At 35.8% G+C, this 18,513-nt stretch overlaps 1 protein-coding gene and 1 long non-coding RNA gene across 2 annotated transcripts in view; one reads left to right on the plus strand and one right to left on the minus strand.

Annotated features, from left to right (window-relative positions):
- Nucleotides 1-18,513, plus strand: part of poln (polymerase (DNA directed) nu) — a 63,697-nt gene that overhangs the window by 18,950 nt on the left and 26,234 nt on the right. Inside the window, 1 exon segment of the mRNA NM_001100026.1 lies at nt 15,694-15,751. Coding sequence (NP_001093496.1) covers nt 15,694-15,751 — 58 coding nt within the window.
- Nucleotides 8,730-10,970, minus strand: LOC141375361 (uncharacterized). Its single transcript, XR_015495708.1, has 3 exons — nt 10,842-10,970; nt 10,523-10,728; nt 8,730-10,231 (listed from the first exon to the last, which is right to left on the minus strand). It is a non-coding gene; the product is annotated as an uncharacterized LOC141375361 (long non-coding RNA).

Here is an 18,513-nt window from a genome sequence, read left to right on the forward strand (position 1 = left end):
ACTTTCTTTAGAATAATTGAGGTTGTCGTTATTTTTATCTTCAAGGAATCCCTTACACGTCTCATGTTTATAAATGACATATAACACTTCACACGGAGTTCAGTCAAGTCATGTTTAATCATCCGAGTATTATTCTTTAACTAGTACCTTTAAAACATCCCTTTACTCCAGTGAGCTAGCATGTAAATGAGCTTTATTAGCTGCTAAGACTAATTGAGAAAAATCATCAGCCTTTAATTGCAGTCTAGGGGAGATTAAGAGCATCCTGAGAGAGAAGCACTTGACATGATGTTGAATCATACTGAGCATGCTGTGAAATTAAAGCTGAAAATCTCCTTTTCTGTTTCATTCAAATTTTTAATACTTCTGTTTTTCTGTTTTAGCGGTTGAGATTAGTTTTATATGATGTCATTAAACAAGAACGCATGCCTTCATGCTTTTGCCTTTTATACTTTTCATGACTTTTTTCCCCTTCAAAATCCTTCCTAAGCAAGTCGGAAGCTTTCTGACAATTTGGATTTAAGAAGGACTGGATTCTAATTTATTCATAGCTGGTTTTGGCTATATTCAAATGATACATGTATTATATATATAATTTATATTTTAAAGATTCTGTATTTGTGTTTTTTGCATTTAATTTTTAACAACTTTTAAAAAACGATTTCAGTCTTTTATTTATATTTAACTTTCAGGATTACTTTTTTTCTTTGTGTTTTTTTATATTTGTTTGTTCGTAACCATTCAAAAGCTTGGCTCAGTACGATTCAAAAAATAACTTTTACTCAGCAAGAATGAATTAAATATTTCAGAACTGGCATTTGTAGATATTTAAAGACATTTGTTCTTTTAAGCTTTAAAATAATCCTCAAAAAAGGATCTTGACATTTGCTAAAATTTTACATAGCACAACTGATTTAAGATTAATAATATGAAGTGCTTCTTGTTTACCAAATCAGCATATTAGACTGATTTCTGAAGGGTCATGTGACTATGAAGACAATTTAGCTTGGCTTACTCAAGAATAAGAAAATATCTTAAATTAAAGAAACTTAAATTGTAATAATATTTCATAATATAATTGGTTATGCTGTTTGCTACTATGCAAATCTTATCAACTAATCAATAAACTAGTATACATGTAGACCTTAAATGTAATTCATTTAATATTTGTGAGTGAACCTGGGAGAGTTATGGACCAACAAACTTGTCTTCAATCAGTAGGTTGTGCAATCTAATATTTTCTCCTAGGGATGCTACGATCGATCAGCCAAAGATCGGTATCGGCCGATAATCATATTTCATGACTCAATCGGTACTCGCCAATCTCCCCGATCTCATGAATCGATCACAGAAAGTTCTGTGTTTTTGACAATATTGCAAGTTCACTAAAAGCTGACTGGAATTTATTAGATAAACTTAAAAATGACTTTTTTGAACATGAATATTTAAAAATATAGCTTCTTTTAATATACTTATTGCAACAAACAGTAGTTTATAGGAATATTTCCTTTTAGTAAAAAGCTTATTGGATTTATAGGTGTGCTTTTTAACTTGTGAATCAAATATGTGCTCCAAACTTTTTCTTGATTGAGACATGTTGAATTCTTCTTTCATCATTTGCAGTGTTTCCCAATTGCATTTTGTAATATTTCTTACCAATTTTTATATCTGTGTTCTATTTTTTTTCTGTGGCGGTTCATTCCACTGTGGAGACCCCTGATAAATGAGGGACTAAGCTGAATTAAAATTAATGAATGAATTATTCACACCTTAATGGTTTTAAGAGATGTGTTTAAGGTATTATATGCAACATGCTTCATTTATTCTCAATGAAGACGAGATCTTCTCTTTAGGTGCATATTTTGTGGTAAAATGTACTTAATACATTATAAAGCTTGAAGCATTAGAATCTGTACTCGGTATCGGCCAATCATCATGACAAGGAATTGTTCCTCGGTATCCGCTGCAAAAATCTTGATTAGAGCATCCCTATTTTCTACCATGCCTAATTTTCACAACTTCTGAATTTTATGTATTTCGATTTTGAATTTTGAAAGCCATTTTCAATGTTTTGTGTAATATGGTTTGTCTCTTAAATGTTAGAGAAATCTGAATGCTGTTTCAGTTTTGGTGCAGAGGAGGCGACTGCCTTGTACTGATATCTTTCGGTAACACACACACACACACACACACACTTTTTTTCTTGGCTTTCACTTTGTTCTCACTCGTCCTTTGTCTTTAAACACACCCAGCCACAAATCTGCCTAGACACAAATGAAGCTGGCTGGCAGCAATTTTCTTTCAGCTTTAATACGCATTTGCTTAAGGCAAAGCTTTTTCAGCCTTAGAATAAAAACAAGCCGCAGTTGGATCAGAATCCCCCAAGTATTCTTGAACAGAAGACCAGACATTACTTATCCTTTGAGAGACATACACAGACACCCTTGACAATCACAGCCAGGAATAACAGAATGAGGACAGACTTCTTTCTCTTCATCTTATTCAAATTTTCATCTTCTCGTCGTTCTCCTCAGTTTTTAATGTAGTTTGTCATCAGTTTTTAATACTATCCAAAGTCTTCTATCCACATATTAGACAACTGGTCCTGGGATTCATCTGCATTATTCATTGTTTACTACAGCCGTCTCAAGGTGTTTCTGAAGTACAATTAGACCAAATCAAATAAACGCGAGAAACAAATAGTCTCCGTATGTTAAGAGCTTTCGGTTTCCATCCGATGAGTCAGTGTTATAGTGGGTGTTTCATCAGTGATGCATGGCTTTCCTCTAGTCATTTGAAGTTTGGCTGCACCAAAGCATCACAGAGCTTTGTATAATAATGCTGCTGCAGGGTGAGTGACTCACAATGTGTGTGTGAGCTGATTAATTAGATCTTACTATGACAAGCAGAGCAGACAAGATTGCATTTGTGTGTTAGAGAAAGAGAGAGTGTCAGAATCCTGTCAGCTGTTCACACAGATTGTACGAGTGTGTATGTGTGATGATAATATGCACTTGTTATCTTGGGTCTCAACAATAAGGATGGCCCCTGCTGTCTGACCAGTTGATAGAACTGTCATTTGCCTTTTCGAGCCAGTGTTATCTTGCTACAATTTGTCTTTATATTCATTGAAATGGAAAAGAATCATATTTAGGCATCATAGGCATTAGCTTATATAAATGTTTTGTTGAGATTTCTAAAATAAGTTTGATGGACAAAACATATTTATTTATTTATTTTTTTGTAAATTTGTTTACAATTTGTAGCACTGTGTTATGTTTCATCCCACTCCAGTCCTCACACACAAACACTGTGTACTAGTTTTCATCTCTTTAGCATACATATCCATAGGCAGAATATTTTTTTAAACCGCAATCAATCCTCTAAACCTAGCCCAAAACAACCCTCAATTTACATTTAAAAAAAAAAAAACATTATTTAGTAGGATTTATACATTTATTTTCTATTAATAGATTTTTTTCTAACTAATGAACCCACAGTGTCAAAATATTTGTGATTTATTGCCTTTGTGAGGACATTTGGTTCTCACAATGTAGGTTGAGCAAGTACACATGCACACTTGAGACTTGAGAATATTCTGTACTCAGCACAATACTGTCATCTCTCTGCACTGACTGCATTATGCATCAGGGAGATCTTTCTGAAGTGCTCTGTCAACATTTCATCAACACTTGCCATCAAGCTAGGTTAACTGAATTCAGTGTCTTTGTTTGATAAGCGTTCTGTCTGAATAAGTTCATTGGCTACCAAGCCATGAGCTTTGGCCTTTAAACTGAGATGAACTCACTCTCTAATAGAAAAAAAAAAATCAGCCTTAAAAATCTTTCATTCTAAAAGTTTTCTATAAGCATCTTATTGAAATTGTATGACTTTTCCAGTCATTCAGTCTTGTTCATCTCATATAAATGAAAGTCACGTTCAGAGGATCTGCCTCCAATGTTGAGTGTAACAATCACATTGATGGAAAAAGTCCTGCCTTTCATCTTTGTTTATAGTTTTATATACTCCAGTGTAATCATAGATATACTGATATTTAAATTTCATTTGTGTTGGTTAGTTCACCAATTTTTTTACTCACTGTTATGAGTTTCTTTCTTCTGTTGAACACTATTGACCTTCACATACTGTATGAACGGACGCAGCCACTGAAATCTTTTTTACTCGAGACTTCCATTTCTATTCACTTCCATTGATATTTTTTAGACGTTAACAACAGCTTGTTTTGCTGCTTGATGTTGCAAATTTCTATTATATTATTCTCCTTTTTATATATAGTCATTAGCACACTTATTTTTAGAGCAAATAGTTTGACCGTTTTCTGCCTTTTATTATTTTTATTATAATTATTTTATATTATTTGAAGAAAGTCTAAAGCTGGTAGCTGCTGATTTCTATATGATCTTTGTATGTCAATGGCTGCCATTTTTTCTAAGTATCTTAATTTGTGTAATATTCAACCTTTGGAATAGCACTGCATGAAAATGAACAAATTTTATATTGCAATTTATTTAATTTTTCTTTGATACTGTATATTTTGTGAAATGAATATAGTTTCACCAGATGGTTTGAATGACTATTTGACAGTCTGTTCTGGGGAGTCTAACCAGTATTCAGGTATAGAAATGCAAAGAAAATGCTTTGTCTCATTTGTAGTTCAAATATTAAAAAATATTAGATCAAGTAAAAATATTGGTTTGTTTTTACCTTCATAAGGAATAAGTGTTAGGAATAAGAGCTGTTCCTTAAAACAAGTATTTCTGTCAATGGGGTTAGTAAACCAATCTTCTTTTTGCTTTGAAATTTAGACATTTGGACTAGACAAAACATTTTTTCTTTTTGTAAAAATTATGCAAAAAAAAATGCAATTTATCTTTGTTACACCTCATAAAAATTATAATTTATTCTGCCCAAATGTTTTAAAGGGCACCAGTTTTACCCTTTTTTCAAAATTTAAGATCAGTCTTTTGTGTCTCCAGAATGTCTCTGTAAAGTTTCAGCTCAAAACACCCATCAGATTATTTATTATAACTTTAAGAATGTTGGAATGTAGGATTTTCAGCTCTTAACACAAAGTAGCTGTTTTTGTGGCCTGTGCCTTTAATGCTAGTCGGAGTGTGCCTCAATCCTTGCCTCGTTTGCGTCAGATAAACAGCACAGTGACAGACATAAAGAAAGCAAATCTCACGTAACGTTTGTGAGAAATACTACAGTAAGAACTTTAAGTAACAGTAAGAATACATACACATAGCCGACACGCACAATGCGCACATTTAACTGTGTATTGTTTTTGCACGGCAAATGTGACAGGATGCACGTTAATATCCACTGCTATATGGATATCAGTTGTGTTAATGTACAAAATAAACCTGATTTAACGTCCACAAACCGGAATTGAAACGACTTCTTTTATAATCGCTGTAATTCATTACAAACATGCAGTGTTTTAGAAACATTTTAAACTTGTAAAACTCATTCTTGATCACATTTGATGATGACTGATGATCACAGTGAGCTTAACAGATGTTTTAAACATGGTTGCTTTGCCCAAGTCCTGTCTTGTTGATATGATTATATGTTACACTTATAATTAGTATAATACTTCGTAATAGTTATACTTCAAAGACATGTCAATACGTGGCTGTCAATCCATTCGGTGAGCGGGGAAACCGCCTTCCTACGTTGCGTTGAGCCTTAAAATGAGAGACATTTAGATTGTATTTTTACATCAAAAAATTTAAAAAGAGACTTATTGTCTTTATATCACCCTAATATGACTGTGAACACACAGTACCTGCACACAGTTCTGACCAAACAGCTCCCAAAAAATGATTATCATCATAGATACCCTTTAAACTCTTGAAATTCTCACAGTCGTTGACCTTAAAAACACATTAAAATAATTTATAAACTTTCATTCTATTATGGTTAAACATAGCAGTGACTCTACAAATAACATGTGTTTTGTAGCTCCTGGTCAACTTTGATTCCGACTCAGCATTGCAGATATTGTGATTTGGCTATTGTGGATGTGCACATTGTGATATCGATGCTGAAACGATATATTGTACAGTCCTGCTTTGGAATACTCAAACAACTCAAATATGCAATTTCTTTCACAAATATTACGTTTGTTGAATTTATTATTTTGACAGATCTGAAGGTCCCCTGCGAATGGGGAATTTCACACTCTGAAATCTGCAGCCAGATCTCCGTCTATATAATGTATTTGATTAGTCACTTCTCAGAGAAGGATAAACGGGTCATGCATCACATGTATTGTTTATGCATGTCTGTGTACCTTTTGCTTAAACACCTATCCATCTGTTTATCTTTCCACATTTATGTTTTCTCAGCGAGCATGCAAAAGGGAATCCTCAACAAAGCCTGAATGACTGCCCTAACAAAGCACGTATTCTGTTTATCCACTACAAACAAGTGCATATTCACTGAGCATCAAGCTGAAACAAAAACAGCACCCAGTAAACCAGCCTCTACAAGCTAAAGTAGCCCATTAAAAGTCAATGAGATGTACGTCGATGTTATTATTTTCACAGTGCCTGCTTTGATGAGCTCTAAAACAACAACTGCCGCCGTTATTTGTTTTTATGCACGGGGCTCTGTTTCTGTGTTTATTAAGCTTTTGCCACACAGCGCAAAAGTAGCAGATGAGTGCCAGCAGTGAAAGGAAAGGGCATGCGGCAGCAATGTGCTAATGAAAGAGAAGGATCATCGGAGACATCTTACTGTCTTGTAGGCTTTAGAAACATCTGTGCCTCAAAACATTATCAACTGACTTTGCTGCAGTTTTTCTAAAACAGGGCCACAGGGAGGAATAGTTATATTCTAGTAATGTCCCAAAGACTGATGAGCTCAGTTGTGTAAAGACATTGAAGATAGTTTAGTCACTGTCTCTGGTGTTTCAAAGTCATTAATTGTTTAGAGTTTACTACAAGTGGAACATTTCCACTGTAGTTCATTCATTCATTCTTTTCCCCTCAGCCTCTTTATTAGTCAGGGGTTGACTTATCCAGCATGTTTTACTCAGCAAATGCCCTTTGTCAGAATATTTAATCAATTCCATGCATGTTTAATAAAAAAAGTCAGGAAAGTTTTTTCTTCAAGGTTTAACATATTAGCAATTTATTTGACACATGAATAATTTGATTCACAGAATTCTATCTTCTTCAATGCAATGCAAAAGTTACTTTTAGGAGGTGCGCCCAGTTTTCTTCTCCTGACTTATATAGGCAGCTGATATTAAAAGTTGGAATTTAGTGAAATTCGTCACTCGTCAATCATTTTCCAGTCCTTTATTGGCCGCACCCATACATACGTCCTCTTTTGCTACGGATGCTCTGCACAACATTAAAAAGCACAAGACTTCTCAACTGCAAATTCTGTACTCACGGGAAGTTTCGCTGCAAAGCTCAAGTTAATTTTAGACTAGCTTCGTCTGCAAAAATGCTTCATTAGTATGCTAAACATATCCCACTCGAGAAGTTCAGTTAATACATCCCCTTTAAGCAATAGAAATACAATTGTTTAATGAATAGAAAAAAAGACAAATATATTTAAAAATTCCTTTGTTATTCCTTTTTCTTAACACCTTCCAGCTGCAATCCAGTACTAGGAAACATCCATACACACTCATTCACACACATACACTATAAGGCCAGTTTGCACAGTAGCAGTATATTGTACAGTGTATGTGTGCTGGAGAACTCTACTGTATTTCCTACTCAGTTTCAGAAACAGCAGAGGCAGCATATTTTGCTGTTGTCATGCCGACAGGGTGCCACTGTGGGATCTCGCCCAATGCCTGGGTGATTGAAGGGTTTGTTGCCAAGGAAACTGCAGAAACACAGTACAGTAGGGGGTAATTTCACTGTGACTGATGCAAAATGGTGTTGCTCTGACAAATCCCCTGTAGATTATGACCCTCTAAAACCTTAAATAGTAAATTGTTTTCACACTTTGAATGTATTCGAGGGTCTCCTTAGTGATCCATGCTAACATTGCTCAATTAATTAATCGTTCGAATCTCTTTAACCTCAGAATCAATGTAACAGATTTTCCAGCCATTAATGGCCCGCTGTTACCGCTTCACCTCACTTTTCAACCGCAAGTGCATGCATACATACACAGACTCTGAGTCCACATTTCTTCTTTCAGCTTCAACCCCCTGTTGTGTCAGTAATGGGCATTCAGCACCCCTGTGCGTAATAATGATCTTCTTTGTGGGCGTTGGTGTGTACTGCGGTAAAGATGAGGTGGTTTCAGCGGTGTAAAGTCTCCAGCAGATGGCAGCAGCCCTGAGCATTCACTGAGAATTATTATGTTCAAACTGTCTTCCTCTGTAGATAAGCTTACAGTGCCAACAGCTGAATTCCCAGCAGAGCCACTAAGACGTCTATTCTTTCTCTTGCTTCATCGTCTCTCACTTTCATCTTTGCTTTAGTCTGTTCTTTCCTGAGCTTGTTTTAGTACAACCTCTCTGTTATTGCTGCATTGGAATGAGCTGGAATATGTTTGTATCTTTTATTCATTTAAGTCACTGAGGATAAAAGCATCTTTAACATGCTCATTTGCACATCATATGTTGATGTAACCAACTTTGTTTTGTGACGTTATGTTAAATATTAATCTGAAGTGAGAACATTTTTTTAAAAAAGTTAGATTTTTATTTTTATTTATTTATTTATTTTTTTGCAGTTTATAAAACTATAACAAAACTACAAAAAAAATTTAGAGGAAAAAACGATACAATACAATAATAATACATATAAAATATAATTCATAAAACACTAACCTATGAAAGAACAACAGAAAACAGAGGGCAAAATATAATTTAGCAGGTCAAGTACTGCATAAATAAAAGTAATTATAAATATAAAGTAACATTGTTCTTATATTACCAGAAAAATGAAGACTATAGTTTTAATGTCAAATAGTAGTTTTGGCACGTATTAAAAACATGAGAATATGAATGGTGAATATCAATTACACTCAACCTTTAATTACTATGTTATTGACAGGGGTCACTAGTTATGCTTGCATTTCTTCCAATGCATTGAGGTGTTCTAATATCTGTCCCCATGTTTTATCAAATATCTCCAATTTATCATTATTGATACTTCTCAACCTCTCCGAAGCAAACATGTTTACAAGATCTCTATACCAAATTTAGGGACAGATTCAGTTGTCCACATTCTCAAAATTAAATACCATGGCTTGCCTTTCATGTTTATTAAACAAGTTATGAAATATCCCAAGAACAGCTATAAGTGGACATAGTTCCAGATTTTTTTGGAGAGCTTTAGAAAAACATTCAAATATATTTTCCCCAAAATCTTGTAATTTAAGACACCACCAGAACATTTATGTTAATGCTGGACTGCCACACACTGCAATGATTTTTGTCTTGTTTTTTAAATTAGACATCTAAAAAAATTTAAATCAAAAAGGATTTTTTAGACAAGCACAAAGTTTTGTTTTGTTTTTGTTCTTTTCAAAGGTAGAAGTCATACTTAAGTTTTTTCTTTAAAACAACAAATAAAAATGCAATTAATAAATAATCTGATAGTGGGGTAAGTAAAATAATCATGATTTTGATTTGAAACAAGTTTATTTTTCTTACCCCAAGTTGTTTTAAGGTAAACCCCACTTAATTTTGACTTGATTCTAAAAACATGAGACTTTTTTACTTGTCTACAAAATGCTTCTTGATTTAAGAATGTTTAGATATTTCTACTAGAAACAAGACAAACCTCTAAGCAAGAAAACAATTTGCTGTACAGAGCAATTAAATTTTCTCTTGGTAAACATTTAATTAGCTTTTTAGCTAAAACTGTGGAATAATTATTTTTATTTATTATAATTATTTAATACAACAACAGGCATAATAAATGAATTAAAATAAACGAATAACACTTTTACCTTGAATTGTCTTTGCACATGCACTTTTTATTAATGCAATTCTTTTATCAAGTTAATTATTCATTTTGTCTCCCCTTTGGCAGTGAGGATGTATTAAATGATTTCATTTAGGGACATTTTTATTGTTGAATTGCTGTTCTTGTAATTTCATGGTTTAAATATTTTATTATGTTTCCTATGGGTTGCGGCTGAAAGAGCATCCGCTGCGTAAACATGCTGGATACGTTGGTGATTCATTCTGCTGTGGCGACCCCTGATTAATAAAGGGACTAAGCTGAAAAGAAAATGAATGAAATATTTTATTATTAGAAATTTTAGGAGACATTAACTTGTAGATACACTTTATTTTAAAATACAAACATAAAACTTACATTAAACAATTAGACATTCAAAAAAAAATTATAATAAAAATAATAATCAAACCACCCTAACCAACCACCCAGCACTGCTATCCAATGTTAAAGTAGGCACTAAAGGTATAGTAAACATATTAAAGTTTGTTGAAAGGAAATAAAAGGGGAGCAATTTTTTTTCAAATAACAAAATGTTGTCTATTAGGGTATACCTGATTTTTTCCAGATGTAATGTACCCGTTAACTCTGCCAGCCATAATTTTAGAGTTTCTTCCAAAACAAATGGATGAGTTTCTTGGCAGAGATCAACCCATATGAAATAAACTGTTGTTGTAACCATGTAAGTCTCAAAAATTCTTCGGATACTCCAAATATTATTCTTTTTGTAATTTCATCAGAGATTCCTGTTGTGTTTCTCCTGAAAAAATAATATTTTCAACAAAAATAGTGCCTTGTTTTTATCACTGACAGTTTTAAAGCGCATTGCAACATTTAACATTTAAAACAATCATCTGTCCTTTGGGAAATGACCGTTTTGAGCGTTGCATCCAGGACGAAGTGTGAGACGGTTACTTCCTGTCGGCAAACACATTTAGAGACAGTTACAAATTTCCATGCACATTCAACATACATAAATTCAGGCCTTCCCCTATGTGATGCTTACACACTTTCCCTCCTGCGTTTATAATTAAAGCGGAACTGACTCAACAGCTGCTGAGAACTGGAGGGCGGTGTCTCTGTGAGTGATGTGTATTGATTGTGTGTATGCGTGTGCGTGTGTGTCAGCAGTAACAGAAGGAGCTGACCCAAGCTGCATGCATTTTTTGCCATGTCATCTGTCTTTGTAACCAGAGTGATGCCAACATTGTCACCCAAATCCCACACTGTTACTGGACTCAGTGTTGTACTATAATTCAAAGTCACTGACTGCAGTAAGGACTGAGTTGTAATGAATAAAAACTGAGGATGGATGTAAAATTGATCTAAACAAAGGCGGAATAAATATAGAGGGAGTATGAGCGTGGCGTAAACAACACAAATGTCTGAGATAGCGAGAGATCACATGTTTTATTGACTGTCACTGTATGTGTGTGTTAATACTGGTGCAGCATATGTTCAAGAGGGGAAAGGCCTGCAGGGTGGAGACCAGCCTTCTGTCACCCTGGCATCGCTCCTGCAGTGCCAGCACTCTCTATGTGTGTGCGTGAGACGGGAGAGATGAAGGTTTAAATGAAGGGAGGTCCTACGCTGGGGGGTGATTTGGAAACAGAGAGAAGCAGTGGGTGGGTTTGTTGCTCTTCTGAGGCTGTGTATGCTGCAGTAACACTCTGCAGGTTGCCGGTTGTGTCTTGTGTGGGTATTGACTCTGAGGGTTGGGACAATATCTCCCCGCTGTCAGAGCTATTAGCATCACGCCCCCGGTGATGCTCGTTGGTCAAGCTGAGCAGGCAGATCTGACAGATCATGAATCAACCAAGACGGTGCTCATACATTCTCAGAGATGGACCCTGCTTAAACATACTGTATTTGGAGTGACTGCTATTCGCAGAATTCTAAAGATAAGCTATAGTATTTTGTATATATTTTTATTATTTTTATTTTACTTTTGTAGCTGAAGGCTGATTCACCCTGCTTTGAATTAACTCTTGGAATTTCTAATTTGCTTGATCCTTATGATCTGAGTGATCGGTTTGTATTCAGTCAGCATATCTGTTATGTATTGAGGTCCTAGGCCATTAAGTGATGTAGAGACAAGTAATAACACTTTAAATTTTATTCTTAATGTAACTGGAAGCCAGCGTAAAGACCTAAGGACAGGTGTGATGTGCTCTGATTTTCTGGTCAGAATCCTAGCAGCAGCGATGTGGATGCAGCTGCAGCTGTCTGACTGTCTTTTTGGGAAGGCCAGTGAGGAGTTCATTACAGTAATCCACCCTGCTGGTGATAAAAGCATGAACAAGTTCCTTCAAGTCCTCACTGGAACAGAAGCATATAATTCTTGCAATGTTTTTGAGATGATATTATGCTGATTTACTGATTGCTTAGACATTCATTCACCGGCCAGATCGCAGAAGCAGCATTCTTGGGAGAGAACCTCAGACTTCCCTCTCACCATACATTCCCTCCAGCTCCTCTGGGCTATCCAGAGGTGTTCCCTGGCCAGCCGAGAGATGTAGGCTGTTTCTTAATATGAGTTCTTCAGCGGTCTACCGTCCTCGTGTTCTCGTGTAACGTCATCATCAGCTGCCAAAGTTTAGTTCCAATACTCAAGACCGCAAGAACAGAGCATGCATGAAACTTCCCTTGTGCGTTCTTAATATCAAGGATGCACCGATGCAGACTTGAGCACCAATCTCGGTCTAGAAGTCCCAGAAGTCATTGCGATTGGAGGTGGGATTGTTGGGAGGTGGGCAATGTTTTATTTAGATTTATTATTAAAGTTCAGAGAGGAGTTTCCCTAAATGTTTTATATGTTTTAGGACTGGCTTGAGTAAAAAGATATTACAATAAAATGATGTTATTGAAGTTATTGTTATGTTTAATGTATGTTAAATTTATTAAACATGCATTAACAGTTCTGGATTGCTCAACTCTCTTTCTCTCTCGTTAGATATCAGCTAAGAGCTGCTATCTGCCTGTTCCATAACAACTGATAAGCACAGTGTTCAGTTGGAAATCACAATGTAAAGGAAATGCTAGAAGCAATACAGAAATTCTACATTTCAATTTGTATGAATTATCAATTTAATTTCATCATGATTGTGGTTGCGCACTCATGAATTTTGCTGTTTGAAGTTACAGATTGTACTGAACTCTACCCCCCCCACACACACACACGGACACAGTTTTGTTCCTCTACATTTAGCTCCCTCCCCTCTCCTTTTCCTGTTTTTCACTTCTTTTTGCCTTCTCTCCCTCCCTCTCTATTGAATAATTGATCAGTAGAGCTGCGGATGTGCAGTGATGTGTGCTTTCAGTCTGAATTCCACTAGCTTAACAAAATCACCTGCCATAAGAATGAAGAATGTGTTCAAAGGAGTGAAAGGACTGGACCGAGAGAGAGAGTGAGAGAAAGAAGAGGTTTACTGAAAGTAAAGGGAGATTGCTTTCTAGGCTAGACTTTTGAAGAGTGTGTGTTCAATGCCAGTGTGTGGGTATAAGTGGTAATGTGCCCTTGTGTGTGTTTGTGTGAGAAAAGCATGGTGAGCAGCATTTTCTTGTCCAGATTAAGCCGGATTAGAGTCGGAGTGAAGTGCTGAGTCCTGCCTGATCCTCCAATCAATAGCACTGTGCTCCTCCCTCTGCGTATTCCTCCAACTACATCATATTTTACTCGTCCTCTGTTTCTTTCTGGCGTCCCATCTTTATGCATCCAATCGATGTATCTTAAAGGGATAGTTCACCCGAAATTAAAAATGCTGCTGTCTGTTACTCACTCTTGACTTGTTCCAAACCATTTTGAGTTTTGAAACCATGTCAAAGCTTACAGGATTGTAACATTCTTCAAAATATCTTCTTTTTGTTTTAAATAAAACAAAAATAGTTTGGAACAAGTCAAGGGTGAGTAAATGATAGCAGAATAAAAATGTTTGGGTGAACTATCCCTTGTTTCAGCATCTGTGTGAGCAGACTGTATTTGTTCAGACTAATAAATAAGAAATGACACCTAATAATAGATTATAAAAATAAATAAAATTCATGTTGATAATTAAGCAATCTAAACACTAAATTGACTTGAAATCATTTTATTGTTGCTAGGATGCAAGTATTCCAGGCAACTGTGTTGTAATAATTATTTATAATAATAATAATAGTAATCGTATAAAAGCAGCAATCTCTCTCACCCTCTCTCTCTCAGGCAGAGACTCTCTTCTTCTGTATTATATTACTGTCGATCAATAGAGCTACTCAAACAATAGCAGAGAGCCTCAGCTGCTATTAAAAGCTCTTCCTCTCTCCCAGACTACCAGCATCTATCACCCCCAGACAACAGATTTACTGCACACAATAACCCGAGATCAGCTCATATCGTTCCTACACACACACACATGCTGAAACTGCTGATCATAAGATGGGATCAGATCACGAATACTGCCGTTCTAATACAAATGTAGACAAAGAGCAGTCAATAACAGGACAGATCTAGCATCATGTTCACATTTCATGTTAAAGAAAACTCGATTACTACTGATGTTTGATGAAGAGAGTATCTTTCAGTCATCAGATTGCTTTAAATTCAGGACACGTAATGCTGCATGGTTTTACTCAGAGGGAACCACTTTTGCGATTGTATGAGTGTATAAGAAAGATTGGAGTGTGCGACTGGCCTTGAAGCTATATTTCTCCCTTCTCTCTTGCCGCTTGCAGATTTACAACTGTCATGAAGCACTGAGAGGAGGGAATAACTGACCTTCCTACCAGCGCTCTCCTCTCATTCAGACAACAGAAGCAAACTGTGTACCTGTAGACTCTGTTTCACACACATTTGTGCGTGCCATCGTTTCTCTTTGTTGCTGATATTAGAACTCTTTTTTTGAGCTTGACTTGTTCTTTAAAGATGAATGTGGTTCTGTCCTCTAGAGGAAAAAAAGAACTAATGATGGTTTTACTACTGACTACTCATGCCACCCACTTGCTTTAAGTTGTTTTTATACTAGTTTGTTTTTGTATTAAATGTCTACCAGTATCATGATGCTTATATGAGAGAGAGAGAGGCTTGACGAATCAGGGAATGATATGCAATAGTCCAGAAGACTAGTCATGGAGCAAAAGCCAAGCCTTAGGTTTCAGAAGTCTGGATTTCTATCAGTCTGAAACAGAAAGCCAGTAATTCCAAATTAAAGCAGTGTTCATAGGTCAAATATGTGTAATCATGTTGAATCATAGCAAAACCTATACATTTTAAAAAGTACTAGTGTAAATGCCTGCTTAATAACATGAGGCCAGAGATCAGATTCAGATCCAGAGACTCTGTCAAACAGATTTGATCTCATATTCAAAAAGCTGTCTTGACTTTACTAGATTAATACTTTATTTTCCTTGTCTCATTAGTGGCTTTTATTCCTCAGTAGACAGATCAAGGGCAAGGCATATATTCAGCAATCCTTCTCTGAGATTGTGTAAAATTAATTTAAAATCCCAGTAAGAGACAGATCTCATTCATTTGCTGATTTGACCGGCACTGCTGCGTTCTAGCACAGCGGCCCCATTTGGCATTTTATAAGAGCCGTGATTTCTAAATATTTGTCAAAGCCAAGTCTAAATTTAACCCGCATCTTTGTGTTGTGGTATTGAAAGCGAGAGGCGCTGTGCTGTGCTTTTCAGTGTGACTGAATCAGACGCTTTCAAACGAACAGTAACTGGTTCTTTCCTCCTCCTGCAGAATTTCCAAGCTCTTCCTAAGCTGCCACTGCAGATTTCCAAGAAACAGTATATACATGGTAAAGTATCAGTGTAATAGTATATACATACATGCTTACATACATGCACATTACCATTTAAAAGTTTGAGGTCAGTAGGATAATATTCAGCAATGAAGCATTTAAGCGAAAATGATAAGCATAGATTGTTCCAGAACAAGTTGTATTTTGCAGTATAGCTGTTTTTACTTGTACACTCACTGGCCAATTTATTAGGTACACTATACTCGTGCCAGGTTGGACCCCTTTTGCCTTCAGAACTGCCTTAATTCTTGGTGGCATAGATTTACCAAGGTATTGGAAATATTCCTCAGAGATTTTAGTCCATATTGTCATGATAGCATCACACAGTTTCTGTAGGTTTGTTGGCTGCACATCCATGATGCGAATCTACCATTCAACCACATTCCAAAGGTGCTCTATTGGATTAAGATCTGGTGACTGTGGAGGTCATTTGAGTACAGTGAACTCATTGTCATGTTCATGAAACCAGTCTGAGATGATTCGCATTTTATGACATGGCGCGTTATCCTGCTGGAAGTAGCCGTCAGAAGATGGGTACACTGGGATCATAAAGTGATGGACATGGTGAGCAACAATACTCAGGTAGGCTGTGGTGTTGACATAATGCTTAATTGGCACTAATGGGCCCAAAGTGTGCCAAGAAAATATCCCCCACACCTTTACCCCACCACCACCACCACCAGCCTGAACTGTTGATGCAAGGAAGGCTGGATCCATGCTTTCATGTTGTTGAAGCCAAATTCTTACCTTACCATCTGAATGTAGCAGCAAAAATCAAGACTCATCAGACCAGGCAACATTTCTCTAATCTTCTATTGTCCAATTTTGGTGAGACTATGTGAATTGTAGCCTCAGTTTTCTGTTCTTAGCTGACAGGAGTGGCACCTGCTGTGGTCTTCTGCTGCTGTAGCCTATCCTCCTCAAGGTTTGACCTCAAACCCTTGGGATGGTTGTGTTTGAAAATTCCACTAGATCAGCAGTTTTAATCCAACAAGCAAGCACCAACAATCATCTCACGTCCAGAGTCACTAAAAAATCCTCTCTTCCCCATTCTGATGCTCTGTTTAAACTGCAGCAGATCGTCTTGACCATGTCTACATGCCTAAGTGCATTGATCTGCTGCCATGTGAATTGGCTGATTGCAAATTTAGGTTAACGAGCAGTTGGACAATTGCACCTAATAAAGTGGCCGGTGATTGTATTTCTATCGAATGAAGTCTTGGTGAGTAAAAATGCCACAGATTGCAAGCTTTTCAATGGCTTTGCATTTAAACCATTGGGGTTTTTATAGCTCTTTCAGGGCACTATTTGACAAGCTGTCAAAAGATTTTTCAGACTTTTTGATATGAAAATGATTTTCTGTCATGGGGTTTGGCGGAATAGTTTTGCTCTACAGTAGATATAGGATATTTTAATATCATTTCAAGTGCCATTCACAGTTTTGCTTGCTGCGCTGACAGTTGTCAATCAAGTCACACCAGGAGGTTCACACAATTTTTATGGTGGAGGAAAGTTTCATATGCTGCTAATATATGAATGAAAATAGCAAAGAAAATGTAACATTACTATATAGTTATCTTTGTTATTTTCAAATTTTAAATATGTATATATTTTATGTTATATTACCTTCATTTACTTTCATATTATCTTCAAGTTAAAAAAATTGTCAATTTAAATGTTATAGGTTTTTTTTTTTTGGAGTTTAGTTTTATCTAAGCTTAATTAGTTGATAATTAAAGAGTTAGTTCACTAAAGTTTATTTGCTCACCCCCATGTTGTTCCAATCACCTGAGGCCTTTGTTCATCTTTGGAGCACAAATTAAGGCATTTTAAATTAAATATCTTTTTCATATAACAGTATAATAGCTTTCTTATCCTTCATACACAGTACTGTCCAGAAAAAAAAACACAAAACATTCCATGTGGCTTCAGTGGTTCACCTGGAATCATATATATTATCATAATCAAGAATACTTTTGTGTGCCAAAAAAAAAAAAAAAAAAAGCTATAAAAACAACTTTGTTCACCAATGTCTTCCATATCAGATCATGGTGTGAGTTTACTCTAAGAAATATGATGCTTGTGTGTTGTGCTGCTGACTCTAATGCCAATACATTGAACTGCACATGGTAAACGTGCTCCCTGACGACACGTCATGGAAGACAAGATCTATGTGAACAGAGTCATCTGTATTAGTCATAGTTTATTTATTTAGTCATAGTTTTTTAGTGGTTTTGGTGCTTTGTATGATAATAGTTGAACCACTTCAACCTCATGGATTGTTTTAAAAAAAAAGTTATTATTTTCAAGTAACAAAATAATTGAACAAAATTACAAATTTATACAAAGAATATATTTGACCCCAGTTCGCCTTAGTAGGATATATCCCGGTGCTTCGTCTTTATGTAACCGATGTAAGAAACATAAGGGCACCATTATGCATATTTTTTGGAGCTGTAAAAAACTAAATGAGTTTTGGGATTCAGTACATGAGTTTTCTATGATGATCCTGGGAAAGAAATATCTCAAGACTCCTTTAATATATCTTTTTGGGGTGGACTTGAATGAGGTATCAGACCCTTTTTTTACCAAAAGGATAGGTCTAATATCTTATGTAGCTAGGAAATGTATTCTGTTAAACTGGAAACAGGAACTCCCTCCAACATTTGAATTATTTAAAAATATTATAAATGACACGCTGCATTTGGAATATTTAACAAATAGCTTAAAAAACAAAACACACATATTTTTAAAAACCT

Source organism: Danio rerio, chromosome 7 (genome assembly GCF_052040795.2).
Source record: "Danio rerio strain M-AB ecotype USA chromosome 7, GRCz13ab, whole genome shotgun sequence".
Lineage (NCBI taxonomy): Eukaryota > Metazoa > Chordata > Actinopteri > Cypriniformes > Danionidae > Danio > Danio rerio.